The sequence below is a fragment of the Psittacula echo genome (assembly GCF_963264785.1).
Source record: "Psittacula echo genome assembly, chromosome: Z".
Classification (NCBI taxonomy): Eukaryota; Metazoa; Chordata; class Aves; order Psittaciformes; family Psittacidae; genus Psittacula; species Psittacula echo.
In genome coordinates this window covers 28981341-29002637 of record NC_137742.1, presented here as the reverse complement: position 1 = coordinate 29002637, position 21297 = coordinate 28981341, and the positions used below count along the sequence as shown (strand labels likewise).

At 40.1% G+C, this 21297-nt stretch overlaps 2 protein-coding genes across 2 annotated transcripts in view; one reads left to right on the top strand and one right to left on the bottom strand.

Annotated features, from left to right (window-relative positions):
• The window catches only part of MRPS27 (mitochondrial ribosomal protein S27), a 51148-nt gene extending 47674 nt beyond the window's left edge, over nt 1-3474 (bottom strand). Inside the window, exons 1-2 of the mRNA XM_080637951.1 lie at nt 3317-3474; nt 1238-1315 (exon numbers count right to left, since the gene is read on the bottom strand). Of these exons, the coding sequence (XP_080494077.1) occupies nt 1238-1315; nt 3317-3380 (142 nt within the window). The 5' untranslated portion in view covers nt 3381-3474. The remainder of the gene's footprint in view (nt 1-1237; nt 1316-3316) is intronic.
• Nucleotides 3456-20558, top strand: PTCD2 (pentatricopeptide repeat domain 2; the record flags this gene model as incomplete). Its single annotated transcript, XM_080637952.1, has 10 exons — nt 3456-3561; nt 5594-5686; nt 8022-8151; nt 9065-9182; nt 10598-10676; nt 11875-11966; nt 13978-14091; nt 17103-17177; nt 17994-18107; nt 19507-20558. The coding sequence occupies 10 exons, from the start codon at nt 3456-3458 to the stop codon at nt 19729-19731; spliced, it is 1146 nt and encodes a 381-aa protein (XP_080494078.1). The 3' UTR covers nt 19732-20558.
• Nucleotides 20559-21297: the final 739 nt, after the last annotated feature.

Here is a 21297-nt window from a genome sequence, read left to right as displayed (position 1 = left end):
ACAAAGAAATCTCTCCTCTAGGTATTGGGCCCTCTTCTTTAGGTATTGGCAGGCTGCTGTAACATCTCCCCTGATCTTTCTCTTCTCCAGGCTTAACAAGAACATCTCTCTCAGCCTAAATTAATAGAAGAGATGCTCCAGCCCTCTGATCATCTTCATGGCCCTCCTCTGGGCTCAATTCAACAAGTTCACATCCTTCTCGTGAGGGAGCCCCAACACTGAATGCAGGCCTGCAGGTGGGGTCTCACAAGAGTGGAGTAGAGGGGAAGAATCACCTCCCCTGACCTGCTTGCCATGCTCATTTGATACAGCCCAGAAAGCCATGCAGCCCAGCATACGCTGGCTTTCTGGGCTGTAAGCACACGCTGCCATCTCATGTTGAGTTTCTTGTCAACCAACACTTCCAAGTCCTTCTCCTCAGGGCTGCTCTCAACCCAGTCTGTGACCAGCCTTTATTTATGCTCAGGATTGCACCAATCCAGGTGCAGGGCCTTGCAGTTGGCCTTGCTGAACTTCATGAGGTTGGCATCAGCCCACCCCACAAGCGTGTCAAGGTCCCTCTGGATGGCATCCCTTCCCTCCAGTGTATCAACCGAACCACACAGCTTGGTGTCATCAGCAAACTTGCTGAAGGCGCACTCAATCCCACTGTCCACGACACCAACAAATATGTTGAACAAGACCGGTCCCAACACCAATCCCTGAAGGACACCACTTGTCACTGATCTCTACTTGGACATTGAGCTGTTGACCACAACTCTTTGAGTGTGACCATCCAACCCTTACCCACCAAGTGGTCCATACATCAAATCCATGCCTCTCCAATCTAGAGAGAATGATGTCATGCAGGACAGTGACAAATGCTTTGCACAAGTCCAGGTAGGTGACATCAGACGCTCTTCCCTTATCCACAGTATCAATGAAGAGGACACTTGGAGATAGTCTTAACTGTTAGACACAAAACTATGACATTCATGAAAACCTTGAATTTTGTCAAAGAAAAAAAACTAGCTTGTAGAAGCCAAACATTAATTAAATGGGAAAATTGTAACTTATTTCTGCATTATAGCTTCGAACATATGACAGATTTTTAACAAGTTGAGCAGACTTTGACATAGATCCTCAGAAGCATATTGCTCCATAAATTTTTTAATTTTGAAATACTTATAGATGATGAGCTACTCTAATATGAGTGCAGGTTGCAATTAGTGTAGAAAAGGAAAAAAACTTTTCTTACCTAGGCTATGATCTTCTTTTTTTCTGTTTTCCCATTTTGAGCTGTCCACATAGGCTGCAGAAAGAAGGTATCTTCTCCCTAATGAAGCAAGAAATCACTAGGTAAGGCAGGTTGCTTAGACACCTCTAAATAAACTAACACTTTATTAGATATCACCTTTTTCTGTCACATTTACTGAGTTGGATGCATTAAGCTGTCTTATGACACAACTGTCAGCAGCAGATACTGTAACAGTTCGGCTCCTTCTATGTGGATGAGCCATTACCTTGTCATTTTTAAAACAGAAAAGCTATCCCCTAAGTTTTTTTCAGCATGAAACAAATCTTTCTAAACTGAACTCCGTATTTAAGAAAATGATAAATTTGTAAACACAGAAAAAACCCCAAAGAATAGCTTCTTTGTGCCCACAGGCCTTTATCATCCAATGCTAACAATTAGCTATATGAAGACATTAAAAAAAAAAAAAAAAAAAAAGGAATACAAAGGAATACACACCAAAAAGCATCTCCTGTGAAATGCAAAGTTTGCTCAAATGTTTTTAAGCCGGTTTTTTCCAAATACTATTTTGTGCCACTTTTGAAATCTGCTCAAGACATGTTCTAGCTTGTGAAACGAAAATGTTTAATTTGGAAGAACAAACTATGTTTGTGCATCATTCACAGATTATGAGGACTTGAAAATGCATGAGGAATATGTGGATGATTTTTTTTAAGGAATATAGAGAAATACATGCAAGGAGTTGTGGAAATCCATGTCAAGAAACAAGAAATAGCCATTACTATGCTACACAGAATTCTTAGCTAGTATCTTAAAGCCTTTATCTGAAAATCTACCTGCTACCACTAAAAGTTTGTTGCTCTTGTCTGAAACAATTTTTCTCCTTATCATTCTTCTGACATTAAATTATACACACACATCTTAACATCTTAGCAAGCTTTGTCAAAAACGATCAGGTACACTGCATTCCACAGTCAGAATGTGAAAAAACATGCAATGCTTTACCAAACAGTTGGAAAGTAAGAAAAAGAGGCATTTTTGTTTCGGTTTGAATCACAAAATCATAGAATCAGCTAGGTTGGAAAAGACCTTTAAGTGCAACCATTATCCCAGGACTCCCAAGACAACCATAAAAACCGTATCACTGAAGGCCTCATCTACACGGATTCTGAACGCTGCCAGGGATGGTGATTCTGCCACTTCCCTGGGCAGCCTGTTCCAATGCCTGACTGTCCTTTTGGTGAAGAAATTTTTCCTAATATCCAGTCTATCTAGTTGGTGGGTTTTCTTTTGAAGCTATTTCTAATTATGTTGATGAAGAAGGCACACAAAAGATCTGGGTTTGTGCTGTTCTTTTGCTAGGATAAACCTTTGTATGCTCATTCACAGCTAAGGATACAGCTAGCAAGGATACAGCTTTAAAGAACTGTTTTCTACAGTACAAGCAACTGCCTGCATGGTAGTGCTTTGCTCAGGTAAGCTGGAGGTCCAGTGCCAAAGCAAAGGGTGGCATTACTGAGACAGGGGCGTGTAGATACCAGGAAGCAACACAGTAAAATTCCTGCGGAGGGAAGCTGAAAAAGCACAATTAAAGTCACCCATCATCCCAAAGGTCAGGATTTTTTGAAAGGTGGCTTTAAGAAAACCTAAGTCTTGGTTGCGTTTCTGTCACCTGAGTTAGTAGGTTGTGCTGAACACCGATTGTTGCGGGTTCCGCAGCCTCCATACAACGCCGCGTGGCTTCCCGTGACCCCAAACGGCAGCTCCTATCATACTAAGCTATGAAATCGACAAGGGGGAATACCTATAAAAAACAGATTAAGAACACTCTCCCGCATCGCATGCTAGTGGTACGCCGTTCTCAGATCTGCCTGCACCTTTATACATGTTTGTATAAAGGCAAAGTGGAAGTCCCCAGGCACCACCCCGTGCCTGCTCACGCTCCGCGGCCAACCAGGGCGACTCAGGGACTCGTCCCGCCACGGCCTGTCCTCCCCGGTCGAGGCCCACTGCCCCTCAGGGAGTCTCCCCAAGTGGGAGCCTCCGCTGAGCGCTGCTGCCGTCTGCCAACAGAGCACCGACCTGCCGCGCCGCCGAGGGCCCTCCTGGTGCAGAACACTGCCCGCCTTAGCACGGCGGCGGCCATGGTGCCGAGAAAGGAGGCGAGCTGCAACGCAAGGCAAGTCCGCGAGCGTCCCGCCTTCGGCAGGTCGCGCGCAAGATGGCGGTGGTGCTTGCCGGCGGGTCGCGGCGTGTGGTGCGGGAGGCGGTGCGGCGCTCCGCCGTTCACCCGCCCGCCTCCGGCTGCTGGGGCTGCGCGCCTGGAGGTACCGCGGGCTGCGCGGCGGGGACGGGCGGCGGAGACGGGCGGCGGGGTGCGCAGCTGGGGCCCTGGGCTGCCAGCGGGCTGCGGCGCCGGCCACGGTACTACAACTCCCAGCAGGCCTGGCGTTTGTTGTAACCGTGTGCCTGACGGGAGTGTAGTTCCGACGGGGGTGCCCCTCTCGGCGCTGGGTATGGAACGGAAGGGAACTCTGAGCTTTAGGGCGGGCTCGTTGGTGCTGTGGTGTATTGAGCTGTGGTGTATTGAGCTGGTCCGGCAGCTTTATCCCGCGGAGCAGCGTTACTCGGTTTATCCTGTGCTTGCCATCGGCTACATAGGAGTCACCAAAACCCAATTCATTCAGCTTCATAAATGCGGTTTTTTTCTGGGAGAGCAACATTATCCAGACGCGCCTGCTGGTTGTTACCACCGTGATCGGGCTTCACAGACCTTTCGAAGTGTTCCCTTGGCGTGGAAAGGACGTGTTAGAAGGCTCCAGCATAGGCCACGTCTGGGTCTCTGAGTTGCTGTACCAACGTTTGTGGAGGGTGCGCTTAGTTTACAGGTCTGTTAGACGCCCCAGAAACATGAAGCTCCCCGCTGCGTGGTGGTCTGTCCACCACTTTTCACTCTCCTTCCTTTTAGAGAATCACGGTGTGTCAGAGGTAAAGCAGGTTGGTCAGTTAATTTCTCTGGGATGGCCTGCACTGCCTGTGTGCGCCAGCCATCATATTGGTCTCCCTCTTTTTGCTCAGCGGCCCTCTTTGCACTGGTTTCTTTCTATAACACTTTAAAGTGTGTATATAAGAAAGCAGTAGAACAAAGCAAATTAATTTCAAGAAGGGTAAAATTCTGCGGTCCCAAGCTCTCTAATCACACCTGTGACTGCTGAGAGTCCATGCAGTGTGGTGTGTGTGTACCAGCCCAGGCACTGGCATGATTCCCGCATCAGCTTTGGAGAGGCCCAGGACAGAGGTGGTGTTAGACCAGCTGTCTGGGTATTTGGGAAGTAATGGCAATATAATCCAGGCCAGTTTTTTGCTGGATAAAGTGTATTTGCTTACCCATTGAAACTGTTTCCCTTGAATTTAATGGCTAAAGATGCCATTTAATGGAGGGGGGTTTTCTTCAGATTTTATGAAATGGATCATTAGCATGCTTAGCTTCCGTAGAAAACAAGTGTTTTTATTTTGCTAGGGAAACACAGAAGGAGGAGGAATAACCTAGCTCAGGATAACAGTTGCTCTTGTCTCTGCATTATTAGAATCATTCTTTAAGAAGCCAAAAACTTTAAAGATTAGATTGTGACAAACTATTACAGTGACTCTCTGTTACAAAATCACTGGTTGCAAACAAAAATTTATGGGAGGGCTGTTTTTGTTGCAGCAAAAAAAAAATCACAAATAGCATTTGCATGACACTTGTTAAAGGAGCTTACAACACAGCACAGTTGAGGTCAGCACCCAAAGCTAATTTTGAGATTCTAGGTTCAATGACTGTCTTCTCTGACATCTGTACTGCACTAGAATTTTACTGTTAATACAATCCAAATAGTAAGCTTTATGTTTTTTCCTTTTGTCTTTCTACTGCCTTTTGAGCTTCTAGAACGATGCATTCTACAATAGGGGGGACAGCAGATGTGAGGAGTCTGTGCCACTAGTGAATTGTGGTGAACAAAGAGAAGACAAATCATTATAAAAATATGAAAGGGGTGAAATACCTTATGCTTGTGCAGAATCCTCATGTATCTTAGCTTGGTGGAGAGAAGTGGTGTCTCTACTTTTTCTTTTGCACATCTAGTAAATACATACTTCATATATGTAGACATTAACTTTGTGAAGCTGAGACATAGTGCTCAGGTACTTTTGTCGGTCATATGAGCAATTGCAATTTTTGCAGTCTTTTTTTAGTGTCATGGTGCCCCTGTTTTGGCATCACACAGTAATTAAGGACAATAATGAATAAATACAAAGTTCAGTGGTATTAAAACACACTGTGACATAAAACTCTACCTTCATCTTTTTTTCTTGTGGTAGGGAAGAGGTATCTGCTAACAGAAGATGATATCAAGTTACAAGAATTTCAGCAGATGAAGGTGGTAATTAGAAATGAAGTTCACGGCAATAAAGGTATTAATATTTATTTCATAATCACCATTCTCAGTTTTGTATTAAGTCCTAGGAAATAAGACAGTCACAGTCATTATAATGTGATATCAACTGACCCCTTGTAAAACAACAACTTAATCTTTCTCTTGCAAATTTTTTGTTGCTAAAATTATTGGAAGATCTGCGGCTTTGTAGAGTGAAACAATATTAGTTATGGCATGCTGGAAAATGTGGAGAAGTTTTCAAGCATGCAGACTTTTGCATAAGAAGTGTTTATGCCCTTGCTTTTGCAACTTTGTCAGATAGTCTAGTAGAAAATACTGTTTCAGTCTACAAATCTTGCTTCAAATATGGTATCAGGGAAAGTTAATACAAAACCTAATAGCTGCTTAATTATCCAGAGAATGCCTATGGCAGTAATTCTCTTTTTTAATCTACTCTGTAAATGTAGGTAGCTTATTCTTTTAGATTTGTTTCTATTTACCTAATGTAAGTTCTCAATTGTATACCCAATTCTAGATGATATATGCATACTTAGAATATGGAAAACAAATTTAGGCTTTCCGAGCTTATGAAGGAGCAAGATCAGTGGATCTTCCCTAATGGGGATTTTATCAAGCTGCTAAAAAAATAAACAAATTCTTTTGTTTAAGGAACATAAATATAAACATTAATCTGTCCTTAATATTCAAGAGAGATTTGGTAAAACTCCACTTCCTGCACCTGTTTAATCATGTGCAGGTGTTCTAGTGTTTCAAATTGACAATTGTTCCAAAGGATGTAGTTAATTTTGGTTTTTATGTGTATGTCAAGGAAGAGACAAATAATCAAATTTTGTTTTGTATAAACCAGTCTTCTGGGACAGAGTAGGAGGTAAAGTCAACAGGACAGTTTTTCTGTATTAAATAAAAGTAGAGTTTGAATCAGGCAGTGGCAAGTCATAATGTTGCTATATTGTGCTGTGATGATGACATACCCACATGGGGGATTATTCATTCTGCCCGTCAAGGAGGATGAATGTGATAATTCAAATGTATTGAATATTATTATTGAATATAATAAATTGAATTTATTGCTATGGGTTAATCACTCTTGCTAAAACAGGTTTGTAAAAGCCAAATATTTGACTTTACAGGTCACAGTAGATCTTTTTGTATTGTACAAATAGGAACTTCCATGGACTAATTAAGACAATGTTCCAAGCACCTATCTGTGTGATGTGTGCATGGTTTCTGTACTCTCTGTTTAGTCTAATACTTGAAAGCTGAAAAGGAGTAATTAGGGTTATTATTAAACTTGGCTTAGAAGCAGAAACAATATATATGTATAAATTACCCAGAATATATAATAGCTATTAGTTATTATAATACAACTGTTAACTGTAATAGTTATTCTATTAACTACAGCAGTTAAATGGTTGCCTACTGTAATACAAAGATAGTTGGAATCCCAGGTATTTTTTGAATTTCTGTGCACGTTTGAATACATTACAACTATTATATGCATATATCTATATATATTCTTCTGCCTTCACAGGATTCAGCTCTGCATTTCAGCTCGAGTAAGGGCTTGTATTTGCATGGAGCAACAGATACGCATCTAGTAGCTGAATATGTTGTTCTCTGGGGTGCTCACTTTGCACCTCTTGTATAGGTTTTTAACTTGGGAACAGCACTGACCCAGCAACTGTTACCAAAAAGTTCACCTCCCTGGCCAAGATGGGGGTTAGCACCTGTAGAGGATGCCAGGTGGTGCATGTGATTTTAGTCTTGGGTGTGTCTGAATCAGAGGCTTGAGATTACCAAATGAAGGACTCATCTTTGAGCTTCCTTTGTCATAGGAAAATGTGCTGGATAGAGAAATCTCTTTCGGAGTGGCAGGAAAAGGGCAACAACTCCTAAGGTTATGGTTGTATATAAAAATACATAGATTACATATGAGACTCTTTGTGTTTGCATCAGTCATGAAGGAATTTAGATCTTGGGCACAAGCAGTGTTGAGTAGAAGTTTCTATGGTCATTTGAAGGCTGAGTGGGAGTGGTTTTGTTTGTTTGCTTGCTTTTTAAAAAATGAACATAAGACAGAAAATGTCACTTACAAAACTTCCTTCCTCTTTAAAAATTTTGTATTACATAACATGCACAATGCAATTAAGTTCACAGTAAGCATCCTCTCGGTTTTCCAAGTCTGACGTGACTTCATGGGGACATCTAGGCATGAAGTTTCATGCATTTTTCTTGGTGAAAAAAACCCCAAGCTTTCTGCCTCATTGAATCTTCATGTTTCAGGTACCAAGTATGCAATGCAGGTAAAGGAATTGTCTATAGACTATTGCTATAATGTGTTTTATTTTCAGATCCGTATTTTAAAAGTATTAAAGAAAAATTAAAGAAAAATGAAATAATTCTCAAAACTGAATTAAAAAAATTGCTGCATTTATGTCAGACTTCATCTGATGTGGAACTAGCCAGAGAAGTTATTTACAGGTATTTTTAACAATCCAGGTAACACTCTTTTCTGTCTTTATTTTTTTGCTTTTATTAGATCATCTCAGGTTATGTCTGCAGTTGGGGGCTTACCCTCATTCAGTGGCCATATGCATAGTTAATCCCTTAAACTGAGGCTGTATTTTAATTTGGTTTGGATCTTCCAATCCTTCACAGACTCTCAGATCAAAGGAGAGTCAAGCTGCAAGAGCGAAGTGCTTTCCTATTGTATGCAGAATGAACAGTGCCACACAGAAGCATCATAGAATCACAGAATAGTTAGGGTTGGAAAGGACCTTAAGATCATCTAGTTCCAGCCACCCTGCCATGGGCAAGGACACCACACACTAAACTACGTCACCCAAGACTGTCCAGCCTGGCCTTGAATACTGCCAGGTATAATGGTGGCGTTTTCCAGCCAAGCCATCCCTCGTTAAAAACTGATCTGGATGCAGTAGTGGCAGGTTTTGTGAATTAAAGCTTTCCCAGCAATTGCAGTGTAGGAGTTATAAAGAAAAAAAATGAAACACTTTATTTTTAACATTTTAATTGGAGTTCTTTTCATGTAGGAGAGAAAAAGTTATTTGAACAGGTACTGCTGCTAAAATAGAATGCTGCAACCTCCTGTGTTACTGCTCTGGGGATAGAGGGTAACGTAGCTGGAATTTTTGTGGCAGAGACCCATTCTGCTATTAATTCAATGCAGGTTAATTTACATATTCCTAGTTAGTTTATTAGTTTGATCAAAACAATATTTTTTCCATAAAATTAATTTTCTGTTATCCAGATGTCATTGGCTGATGCAGATAGAGAAGTGTGCTTGTCATTGCACATACAGATCTTTATTTAAACCTGTTTTCCCTTCACAAATTTCATGCCCTGTGTGATTAACTTTTTTTAATCTTTCCCATAGGTACCATGAGCAGAATGGAATCACAGCCTTACATAATTTTAAATTTGGGCCACTCTTTATGAGGCTGTGTTATGAGCTAGATCTTGAACGACCTGCAGTAGAACTTATCAAAGATCAGGTAATTCGCCTATATATTTAGAAAATAGTGTTGTTACTATTATTCCTATATGAGTAATTCGTGTGCTACACGAGCCCTGCATGTGCTTATAGACTTGAAGTATATGTGTTGCATTAGTAAGGATGTCTATGATATTAATGTGAGGATGCAGATTACATGGGGTTTACCTTAAAAATAGCAAGACAGTAATTAAAAGAAAACTAAATGCTAGTTTGACTGATAACATTATTCTACTTCTGCATAATTGCATCATAAGTATTGATTAAAAAATTTCTCAAATAAACACAGCTGATGCGTGCTTTCCTGCATCCTATGATGCTTTAGATTGTTCTTGGAAATGAACACTTCTGAGCTTTTACATAGTAGTCCTCTGAAATCCCTTGGGTTGTTTGCACTGACATATGTGTCTCATTATTTTGTACTTCAAACTCCCTCTGAACCCTGCAGTGGTGATATAATATTAATCAGCTCAGGAACTTGGCCATTTTAAATGCTGAAGAAACTTAAAGGCTTGTTTCTGAACATCTGTAAAATGCTGTGTATGCTATTATGACAAGACATTAGTCATGCCCATTGTATAATAAATATAAAAGGTTCTGTGCAATAATGTCATGTCTTCAAAAATCTCTGGCAGCCAGTGGAAAGTCACCTCTACAATGTTAATTCATTAAGGCATGAGATGTGTCTAGCCAGAAATGGGAGAAGTCTTGCTTGTGCCACTATTATTAAATTAGGCACATGTAAAAGTATGTGTGGGTTTTGTTTTGTTTTCTTTTTTTTTTTTACTTAAGATCTATTTCATTGAGACAGGTCCTGCAGTACTTAGTAACTAATGGATAGTAAGCTAGAGTACTACTTCTTCAGACTGCTGCAGAAATTTAGACTTAACACCTCTGGCATTTTATATGGCTATTTCCAACACACTCTGTCATTGAAGCGAAATGTAAAATATACTTGCTCTTTCTTCTGCTGTTCTGTTCTCAAGCCATTGTGCTGATCTGTTCATCATTTGCTACTGTGATGAGCAAAAAATTCTTTCAGTTTTATGGTGGTGGTACCTTACACTAGAGATACTGTTAATGAGCAGCAAGCTGTGTTTCTGCTGAGATTTTGGAGTTGCCATTAGTCAGTGACTTCTGCTTGCATCAATTTAGAAGTCACAATCTGTTATTTAAAAAAAATTAGTAGTGGGGAATCTCTGAGAAATTTCTACTTAAGTTTAGAGAGCTTTTGGCCATAATTAATCACTGGTATTTTAGAGGTAACTTGACAGAGGGACAGTCAGGGAACCCGGAATGTTAATGTGGAACTTAGGAAGATGGGGCTGTTCCAGTAGGAAGACCTTCAAGATGCTGTGCACAGTAAGAATGCTCACTCTCCTAACTTTCTTTACACTTGCTGTGTCTGTTCTCCAGAATTTGCGTGGTTTTTTCTCGGAGAGTACATCATTCCATATTTTGATGACTATGTTATTTAAAAAGGGCCATTTTGAAAGTAAGTACTCCGTTTGCTAAGGCAAATGCATTTTGAGGAGAATGCTTCTCATTGTAAGTGTGTGTGTATAGATACATGTAAATTTTAATGAATATTACTCATTGGTTTATGGTTTCAAAGGCCAAACATCCTGTATATCAGTGTAGATGTGGATTAGCTGCACTGTAGGGTGTACTAAAAATGGAAGACTGTTTTGTATTTCTACTGGTATTCTTACCATTCCTGGTTGCACAGAATTGTAGTTATCCGGGGGGATTGTTTCCTAACCCGTCTTTTCTGAAGGCTTAACTTCTCCTTGGTTTGTAATTTCCGGAGCTTTTTGTTTTCTCTATTCAAAGTTTGTTTTATGCAGTTTTTTTGAACAGTAAGCTCTTCCACGACTTTTTTTGGCAGTTCTGCATTTGTGTCAGAGCAGGGAAGAGTACCCTTTTTCACTTGGGTAACAAAACCAGGCTGCAGTCTTTTCTTTGTTTGTTCTACTAGTGTGCCCATAAAGAGTAGCTACTGCAGTATTTTAAGTCAAGTGTTTCAAATCATTTTGGTCCTTTTTGAGGATAACGGTGAATCATGTGACCTGACTGAAAAGACATTCCATGACAAAATCTTAAATTGAGTGTGGAGTAAACTTTTCAAGCAAATCCCTTTATTTGAAATTTGTTGAACACACAGCACTTACTCTCTTGATGTTTGGCAAATCTAAGTCCAGAGGTTGTCATAGAAGTTGAGACTGAAAATAACTGGATCAGAGCCTCGATGCAGTGTGGTGGTGTAATGGAACATGTGTGTTACTGAGGAGCTGTTAGTTTCCAAAAAATGGTGGAAGCTTTGTTTATGTGTTTAAAAGGCTGACTTTCTGGGCAGTTGGGAAGAATGAAAGCAGCTTTGTCAAGTCTCTAGAATTTATTTTTAGATTTGTATGAAAATAATAGAACAGTAAGGCCAGATGCTAATGTAGATTGAAAACCTTCTTGCTGGCAAGAAATATTTGCATCCAACTGACTCTAAATAAAACTTTTTTAAATGTTTGGTTTTTTTTTGGGTTTTTTTTTTTTTTAAAGAACAGATTTCAATTACATTCCTATTTTGAAATACACCTACTAAGATTATTCAGTGTTGATTTAATTATTTTTTTTCCTGCTGTTACAAAATGTACAGCCTTAAATTTGTGAAGTGAATAACACTAATGTATTTTTGATAGGTGCTTTGGAAGTTCTGGTCGAAATGAAAAAACAAAGTATACCTTTCAGCAAAGAAACCTATCTAATTGCATTTGCAATATGCTACAAACTGGTGAGTATTTTCAATTTACGTGACGAAAAAGGATTTGAAATGCCTTCTCTATGTCTTCCTTTTCTATGAAATTTAAAATTTTCCAGTCATTATTTCTTATCTAGCGCAAATATTTTAGGCATATTTAGGTCCTGAATTGCTTAATTGAGTACACATATATGGCTTCCCATGCAAACTAATGTCACAAAGCAAATTTCTAAAAACATATGTGGTCATAAGCACTGAAGAGCAAATTTGATACACCGTGATAGTATTCTTTCTCTTGGATCTGTGTACCTCTTCAGACTGTGCTTTGTGGTTGAGCTTCAATGTTGGTTTTATAGTCTGGCTTCCTTAAGAAACAAGGCGTATATATATGTTCTGTCAGACATCTCCCATACATTTTCCCCTTCCCCTCCAAGTAACCTTGAACCATTTCTGTAGTTGCACCCAAACTTGACAAGGATTAGAGTTCCCAAAGGTAATCTGTGCCTACATGCCTGATGGAAATGGGCAGCTGAGTGGAGAAAAGAAACCGAAATGAATACCTTCAGTGAGAAACAGGCTGCCTCTTGACCTTCACTGTATTTTTAGCTCAGAAAAAGAGCATGAACACAGTAAGAAACTAGGCTACGTAGGTTCTACAAGTGTTTCCTTGTACCTGTTTCCCTTTTGTAGCAAGGTGAGTTCCCCAGAGTTTTTTATTTTGATCCTTCTTTCCAGATTTGAATCAGTTCTGCAATTTTAAATGCCAAATTAGGCCTTTCCCAAACTTAGTAGGGAAGTATTCTTCAATTTCCCTATGTTTTTAGTATGAAAGACACTAGCTGAGGAAAAATTATACACTCAACTAAACTTTCTCAGGTTTCTCAGTTAACCATACAAGGAAACTGAGTGCATATGTGATAAAAAAGGAGTTGACCTAGAACGGTAGCTCAGCAGTAATTTATATGGTGCTTTTGAAGTTCTCAGTCCTAATGAATAAGGGCTGCCTTTAGGTCAGGAATAGCTATGTGGCTTTGGTGTTTGTGGAGTGAGGCAGTAGATTGAGCTGAGAAAGAGCTGCAGAAGATGTCTGCTGTTAAAAAAAGCTAGAGATAGTTGGTTCCAGTCAGTTTAGGGTTGTTACCAGTTCTGTGTAGAAGGTGCCTTTTTTAGAAAGTTATGAATATACAAAGAATCTTGACACTATGCTATGACACAAGTTTATAAGCTGGTGTTTACTACTAACATCTACTGAGGCAATATTTACCACTTCAGGGTTGCTCCTTGGTAAAACACTGCCCGTTCAGGTAAAGGCTTTCAAAGAAACTTACTGTTTCTCTGACGTATCCTTTACTCAGTCTTTGGTAGTTTCTTCCCTAAAATCTCTACATAGTTCTTTCCACGGCCTGCTGTCCGAACCCTTGGATCTATGGCATGTGCAACAGGAAGAGGTTCCCAAGACTTTGTTTTCTACTACTTCTGGCCCTACCTGTGTTTTCAATAGAGAATTTGACCCCTCATTAGCTGTTTAGTGAATTGATAAAAATAGAGGGGAAATGATTCTCAACTGTCACCCAGTTGTTTTAAAAGCCACAATAAATGTATGGTGTTTTGGGGGCTGGGGTATTTTTTTGTTTCATTCTTGGTTTTTTGATGGGTTTGGGGTTTTTGGGGGGTTTTTTTTGGTTGTTTTGGTTTTTTAATGAAGATAAAATACTATCAATAAGGGAATAAACTGTAGCAACCCTTTATGCACTAAAGAGGATTAGATGAGGCTTTTTGAAGAACTTAATCTATTGATCCAGCTGTTAGCAGTAGGTGGGAAACCTTGAAGCTCAGAAGTTTTTTTGCTCATGATGCAACATAAAAAACTTCATAAAAAATCTTGAAGGGAAATATCTTCAAGATGCGCTACTTGAATACTGAAAATAATGGTGCTGGTATCTTACAGTATATTGACTTCTGATTGCCTTCTGAATGTGATTGCAATTGTCCTTTCACATCACAAGAACAGCAAGTGCAACTTAGGTTTGAAATTTCTATGCAGGGCAACCTGGAGTCTTGCAAAATCTGTGAGAAACTGCTTGAAGAAGCACAGCTAAAAGGTGACACATTACCACTGCGAGCTTACTGCTTTGCTGTGGCAACTGCTCTGAAGCAGGTACAGTACCTTTTGTTCTGATTTGTGCCTGAATTTCTCTGATTTTATTTTTGTAAGATGGTCAATGAAAGGAAGCTAACATAGAGGAAGCATAACTGAGATATGTAGTAACTTCAAGTACTAGACCTTTTAGGCCCCTGAAAGATTTAAGATTATAGATAATTCCCACATAAAGTGAATGTAGAAATTCTCTAATCTAAATATACATGCTGAGTTGAATGCACAGATATTTGGTGCTAGTAACAACCTGTCGTGATTTAAGCCCTGTTGGCAAATCAGCCATGCAGTTTCTACTCCCCCCCCCCCACCTCTCCCAGAGGGATGGGGAGGAAAATCAAAAGAATGTAACTCCCATGGGTTGAGATAACGACAGATCTGACCGGTGTCTAATCGTATTTTTGAAAAGCACTCGTCACAATGCTGATTTATTGGCTCTCAAAGTTGTTTCTCTTGATCTCACAGTTTCAGTATGCTGTACCTTACTTGGAGCCAGTATTTGCTGTGTTAGTGTTTATCAAGTGTGGGCCTTGGCCTAAGGTTCTTGTTTCACTGTACTTTATGGTAATGGCTTGTAATACGGGCGGGCTCCAGCAGCAGGGATGGATGTGGCCGTGGATTTGTACCTGGCCATCCTGCTGCTCTTCACCGCCCTGGCCCTCATCCTCACCTCCGTCTTCTTGAGGCTGCGGGGAGTGGAGGGGAGGTGGCCCCGGGAGCCACCGGCTGCCAAAGCAGCCTGGGAGAGTGACCCCAGGGACCAAGCGGTGGCAGGAGCAGGGCCAGAGGCCGGCAGGGAGCGGCTGCCGGTGGAGGAGGTCGGGGCGGTCGAGCAGAGGAAGGAGGCAGCTGCCCAGCAGTGGGAGGAGGCGGCAGAGGAGCCCAGCCCCGCAGCCGAGCCCAGCCCCGTGGCGGCCGAGAGCATCCCCCAGCAGCCGCCCGCTGAGCCCCGCGAGCCTGAGCCCCAGAAGGATGCAAGAGACCACGCAGCATTTCCCAGCAAGGCAGAGGCGGAAGATCTGAACTCAGAAAAAGAGAAGCTGGTGGTGAGAGAGCCTGCAAGCACAGCAGCTACACCAGCCCCAGTGACAAGTATAGCAGCATCATTTGAGAGTTCTGAAGGTTTTGAATGGCCTTTGGGTACCATTGGAACCTGTTTGCTGATTGTGATGGGGATCAGCGTGTTGGCACGCATACAGAGCGTGTTTTACGCACGACCATTTTGTCTGATCTCGAAAGTTAAGCAGAGTCAGGTTTGGGTCTTTTCTGGGGTTAGACAATGATGTAGGAGGACCAAGAGGTTTTCCCCAGGGCTGGAGAGTCATGAGTGCCTGGGTGTGTGGCACAGTATGGGCAAGTATCTAGTCCACTGGGCCCCTCCAGTGCTTTGGAAGAGTCAGAGATGGAAGGCAGCTGTATGGAATCCCCAATGACAAGTTTCAGAAACTGCTGGGTGGGGGCGAGGTATCGGTCGACGGGTCGTGAGGTGTCATATTTTCTTTCCTTGTTGTTTCCTTCATCATTATTATTATTGGTGGTAGCAGTAGTGATTTGTGTTATACTTAGTTACTAAACTGTTCTTATTTCAACCCATGGGAGTTTCATTCTTTTCGATTCTCTTCCACACCTGTCCGGGAGCAGGGGGAGGGAAAGAAGTGGGGGGAGTGAGATAGAGACTGTGTGGCTGATTTATGGCTGACGGTTTAAACCACGACACAACGCCAGTAAAGAGAGTTCAGTCAGCAGGTCAGATGTCACCATGGACCCAGTCCTTCAGATACTGCTATTTAGTGATGATTTCCTCTAAATGTAATTAAAATGATAATTTAAAGTATGTGTACAATCATCTTTTAAAAATATTTATCTTGAGAGGCAAACTCAAGGGCTATGACATGTATTGTCCTTCTGCCTGGGAGATGGCTTGTCTTTCTCCACAACATTTCTTCAGGGAGAGGTTTTCATATACCTCATGTGCCTAAGCACTGATATGGAGAGGCTCTGAGGCAGTACAGGGTTAAAAACTGAGCAAGAGAATAACAATTAGGAAATGGTAAAGTCTAGTATTTCACCTGCAGATAACTTGTGTATACCGCTTGAGGAAATTCTGAACTTTCTCTGTTTCATGTCTAAACAGAGGTCAGAGCTGTAAGAGCTAGTGATTTGATGTTGTTCATGGATTTGAATGGATGAAGTAAAATTGTTAAAATTTTCTTATGCACTCTGTGGTGTTTTTTGCACTGTCTCTATGAACAGAGACACTGAACAATAGCATCATCTAATTAATTTTTTGATGTGCATGGTGAAATGACAGGGCATCTCACTGGCATTGAGGTTTAAAAACAGAATAATCTGTCTCTGCCACAACATGAAATATCCTTCATGATGTTGCCTTATATAAAAATCAGTTATTGTTTTGCAAACAGAATAATGCTTCACGTTCCTTAAGCTGCATGATCTTTGACAGTACATCTTGCTGTAAGATATTTCTTGATCCCAAGTAACAATGCTTAGTCTAGTAAATGTCAGTGTAACATTTACTGTCTATACAAATCAGTTGATGGCACAGACACAGTACTGTAAATGTGTATGTCCAAAAGGTTGAAAGTGCTGGGCAAGATAAATACTCACGCTAACATATACTGCAGTTCATTTAAGTACTCTGACTTGTGCCAAATTTGGCACGTGTGTAGATCTTTTATCTTTTAGGTGCTCTCATGTTCACTGTTGGTTACATGCTTCTTTCCCTGGCTGGTCTGGCGCAGGGAGTACTGTCAGTACTGTGCTAAAGAGCCAGATGACGTGGAAACTTCAGTGTGGAGTGTTCCTTTCACAGACTGGATGCTGTTTTGAATCTGTGGATCTTGATGACCCATGGATTGGTGAAGGGATTCCAGATGCTGGTTTGTGATTCATGAAAAGTTGTGAAAGACTGTTGTTTTTCTTAAACTTTTCTTGTCAAAGTGTGTCCTACATGTTTAACCATATTCTTTTTATTATTTATAATTACTTCCTAGAATGATGTTTCACAAGCCAAATTTTATTGTTCCCGGATATTGAAAACAGAGAGCAGACTGTACAATAATCTTAAAGTAAGTATCTTTGCTTTGTATTAGAATCTTGCTGAGAATTATGCTATACTGGACAAAATACTCCTTGTGCAGAGTAACAGAAGTCCAGCTCCTTAGTAGCACGGGCATGTAGCAGTACTGTTGCTCAGCTTGGTTTTAAGCAAACAAACAATTTCTGTCAGTTGTTTTTTCTGACAAAAACTGTTAGTACTTTCTGAATTGTTAACACCCTGCCACCATTTTTTTAAAATTGCTTCCCACCATAGCTGAGAATGCAAAGTAGACCAGTCCAATGTCTGTGAGTATAGACTGTGAACAATTTCTAATTATGACATCGTGACTTTTTGCCTTCTTGCTACAAGAGACTAAAAAAAACACAGTTCCAAGTAAATGCCTTCCTTAGCTGTGTTCTGCCCACTTCAGGCCTCCTACAGCCCTTTGAACCTTAACTTCATGTGCACAGTGCTTTTTTTTTTCCTTAATTGCATGGTCTAAAACCTGAGGGAAGGTCTCCTGCATGTGCCCTGTAAGTAACTTCTCTAAGCTGTGGAGAAAAAAAACTCAGTTTATGCAAGAACAGCTAATGCAGCTCTGCCAGAGGAGCCTTGTCTCCAGGCTCACCCTTTCCAGGTCCCAGCTGCAAAAAAGACCCCCTAAACCTCTCTGGAAATCAGTCATTCCTTTGGCTTTCTTCATGATTAAAGGATTTTTATCAGTGCAATGTCTAGAAATGTATTTTTTCCTGCTTTGCTTCATGTCTTCCTCAAACACGTTTTTTTCTTTAAATTTGCATTCTGATGATAAGTACTATTTGTGTGATTTTATTTTATTTTTAAGGTTCTTGTCCAGCTCAGATCTGGTTTGCTAGAAGAAGTAATAAGGACATTAGAGGTAGCAGTGAAAGTTGAAACTCCTCCCTTTGTGAAAAAAATCGAGTTTTCTGAGCAGGTGGTAAGTGTACAGTAATGAGAGGAGGTCCGTGGTGCTTTACTGAGCCATGATGATGGTGGATCAGTTACAGAACTTTAGGTGCCTGAGTTCACCCTACTAATGTTGTTTGGAATCTGATGCAGTCAGATGGCAAGGCTGCTGGCTGGCTTTGTGTACTGTTGGATAAAGCACTTAGCTGCCCACTTCCCTTTTTTTATTGTAGATCTTGCTCTTAGGAGCTCAGATTTCATCTGAATGCAGATGAAGCGTTCCCTAGTGGCATTAAGTAATTTAATCCTTTGCCTTCTGTGTTATTTTCATTTGATGTAAAAATGAGAATAAGGTTCTGATCACAGCAATATTGTTAGGCTGGTAATATTTGCAAAGACCTGTGATGCTACACAGGGAAATGTGATATGGGAAGTAATAGCTTTTGCTATTTTACTATATTTTACTATTTGAAAAAAGCTTTTACAATATTGATCACCAAGAAGACCTCCTTCAGAGCACATATGTACCCCTATCAGCTTGGTAGCCTTGCTGCGGCTTTTCCTGAAGCTTGTCTATGGAATAAGATATTTTAAGACTATGTTAATAATTAAATACTTAGCCTTTCACTGCCACCTATTAAGCAAAATTAATAACTGATACATAAGATAACAAATACTAAAAAGAAGTAGGACACATCTTTCAAAATACAGCCAATGTATGTTAACTGGTGTGTTGAAATTAATTTTTTTTTAAAGCAGCATTTCGTTTTGTAAATTCATTGCAATAGATGTTGCATTTGTCAGTGTTGTATTTTGCTCTTGTTAGGCAAATTTCAAACAGTTCCTAAGAAGACTAAGCATTAGTCCTTATCCATTCCTTCCATAAAAGGTTATCGATAAATAAGAATTTTAAAGAAATACTTACACTTGAGCTCAGACTCTGTATATGGCATACAGAACTTCTCAGTGTTCTATAGGCTGACTTTTTTTTTGACTTTTTCTGTACATTTGATGTGATACATAATAATAACTAGAATTGTGCTGATCTGGAAAGTAGATTTCAGGAAGTAATTAATGTTTCCTGGGTTTGAATAAAAAAATAATTGTGATAGTCTGTACTAGGAGTGAAAAGTGGACTGTATATTTTGAGGAAGCTTTAAATCTAACAGCTTATCTCTAATAGAGAGCCAGTGCATTTCCACCATTGTTTGGTGATGTATAATATGTGGTATTGCATTTGGTGATGCATAATATGTGGTATTGCATTTGGTGATGCATAAAATCCTCTTCTTACTTGTCACTGTGTTAGCCACATATCTTACATTATGTGCCTTTTTTTTTTCCTTTGAGTGATTGCTTGCCTTCAGTGTGGTGGTTGAGTGAGATCTTCACTTGCTGAACTGTAAGTCTTTTCATTTTCTCCTCCTTAGCTGGCTGCAGTCAGGGAAAAGATTGAAGAAAACGCCTACCTTTCTGCCAAATTAAGAGATATTCATATGAAACTACAAGCTTCGGGACGGATAACCATGTGCACGCTAGAAGACATGCTTTTCCAGATTCCTAGTTCAAAGAAGATCCCTGCAAAGCTTTTCAATCAGAAGCTATTGGGCTGTCAGGCTGCTAAACCACTTCGGTCAAATCTGTTGTTGGAATAGTTGAATATTTGATGGCACACTAAACTGCTGTTAGCATCTCTTAGAAGCCACATTCAAGTAAAATGCCTTCTCCTCTCCTCCCCAATGAGCAATTATTTGTTTGTGTGAAACTGCATTTTAAATATAGATCATGTAGCTTTCACATTTCAATTTTGATGATAAAAACAAGCCATGACAATGTATATTTGTGTGTTGGTCAGAAATGGAGTGATAGAATGTTTTGAAGTTTTTCCTCAGGCTCTTAAATCAGAATTTTTCTATGCTAAACATCCTGATGAAAATGACCCAGAATAATTTGTGTATCTGACCTGACTTGTGGTTTGTGAGAAGAAAATTCAGTCTTCATCAAATGTAATGTTCTGACTAAAAGGACAGATGCAGTGCAGAGTCTAGATAAAAGAGTATGGAAGTTAACTGTTTATTCAAATTCAGTACATCTCAAGAGAATCAGAGGGAAGAAGGCATCTTTTTCCCTCAGTTGGAAATTATTCCAGCGCTTCCAATATGGAACCTTAAGTAGCTCCCAATCTTTTCTCCACAAATAACTTTGATAAAGGATTTGTGAAGGTTGCTTGCAGTGTGGCAAGGATTAGTTTAAAAAAAAAAAAAAAGAAAAGGTGTGAACTACTGTTCAGTTTACTTGGATGGCTAGTACTATCAGGACAACTGCTTGATGTAAAACCACATTTTTATTGGCAATAATAGAAGATAGTTTTATCCATTTAGCATGTTACAGAGCAAATATATAAGGTCAAGTCTTTTTCATTTACTTATTTGGCACTTTCAAACTTGAATTAATTGCAAGAAGTTAATTCAGCCTTGGACTGAGGTTCACATGTTTGCTTTAATGTGAATTGGTTAGGTTCCTGGCTCAGGCTGTGTCCTACGTGTAACTCAAGTAACAATAACTTCTATTACAATTACCAATATAGCTGATGTTTTCCATTCTTTATTCTCTTGACTATTTGCTTTCTTGAGGCTGATTTACTCAAGCTATAATCTGTTGTAAGGAAGCACCATTTCTTTGTCTTGAGAGAGAGAGGCAATGCCCTTGAATAACTAAAAATACTTCAGTAGGAAAAGAAAGCAGGAACCCAAGAAGGGTAGGTTCAAAAAAAACACAAACAAAATTTGGGCAATTAAACATGAAAATATTGAAGGTTGCTCTGGAAGTGGTATAGAAGACTGGTAACATCCTCCGTTAGGAAAAAAAGGAGGTGAAAAGAGCAGCTTCTAATATTTATGCACATTAATTCAAACAAAGTCTAATTTGTTTCATTCAAGTTGCACAGCAGCTTGTTCATCAGGGAAGCTTGGATTTCATATGTGTTTACAGATTTACTTTTTGGTGCATCCAGGTCCTGAGCACACTGGCTGTTGTGCAGAAGGTTCTTTAACCATATGCTTAGTTTAGTATGTTGAAGTGTGGTGGGCATCTAGTTCTCTAGTGCCCAAGATCAGGAAACCAAACTTGTTTAAAGTTAAGCAAATATTTAGGGCTTTTGCTGGATTGGAGTGGCTGGAATGCCCTGGGTTGAGTCACTTGAGAGCATTTCTTGGGGATAG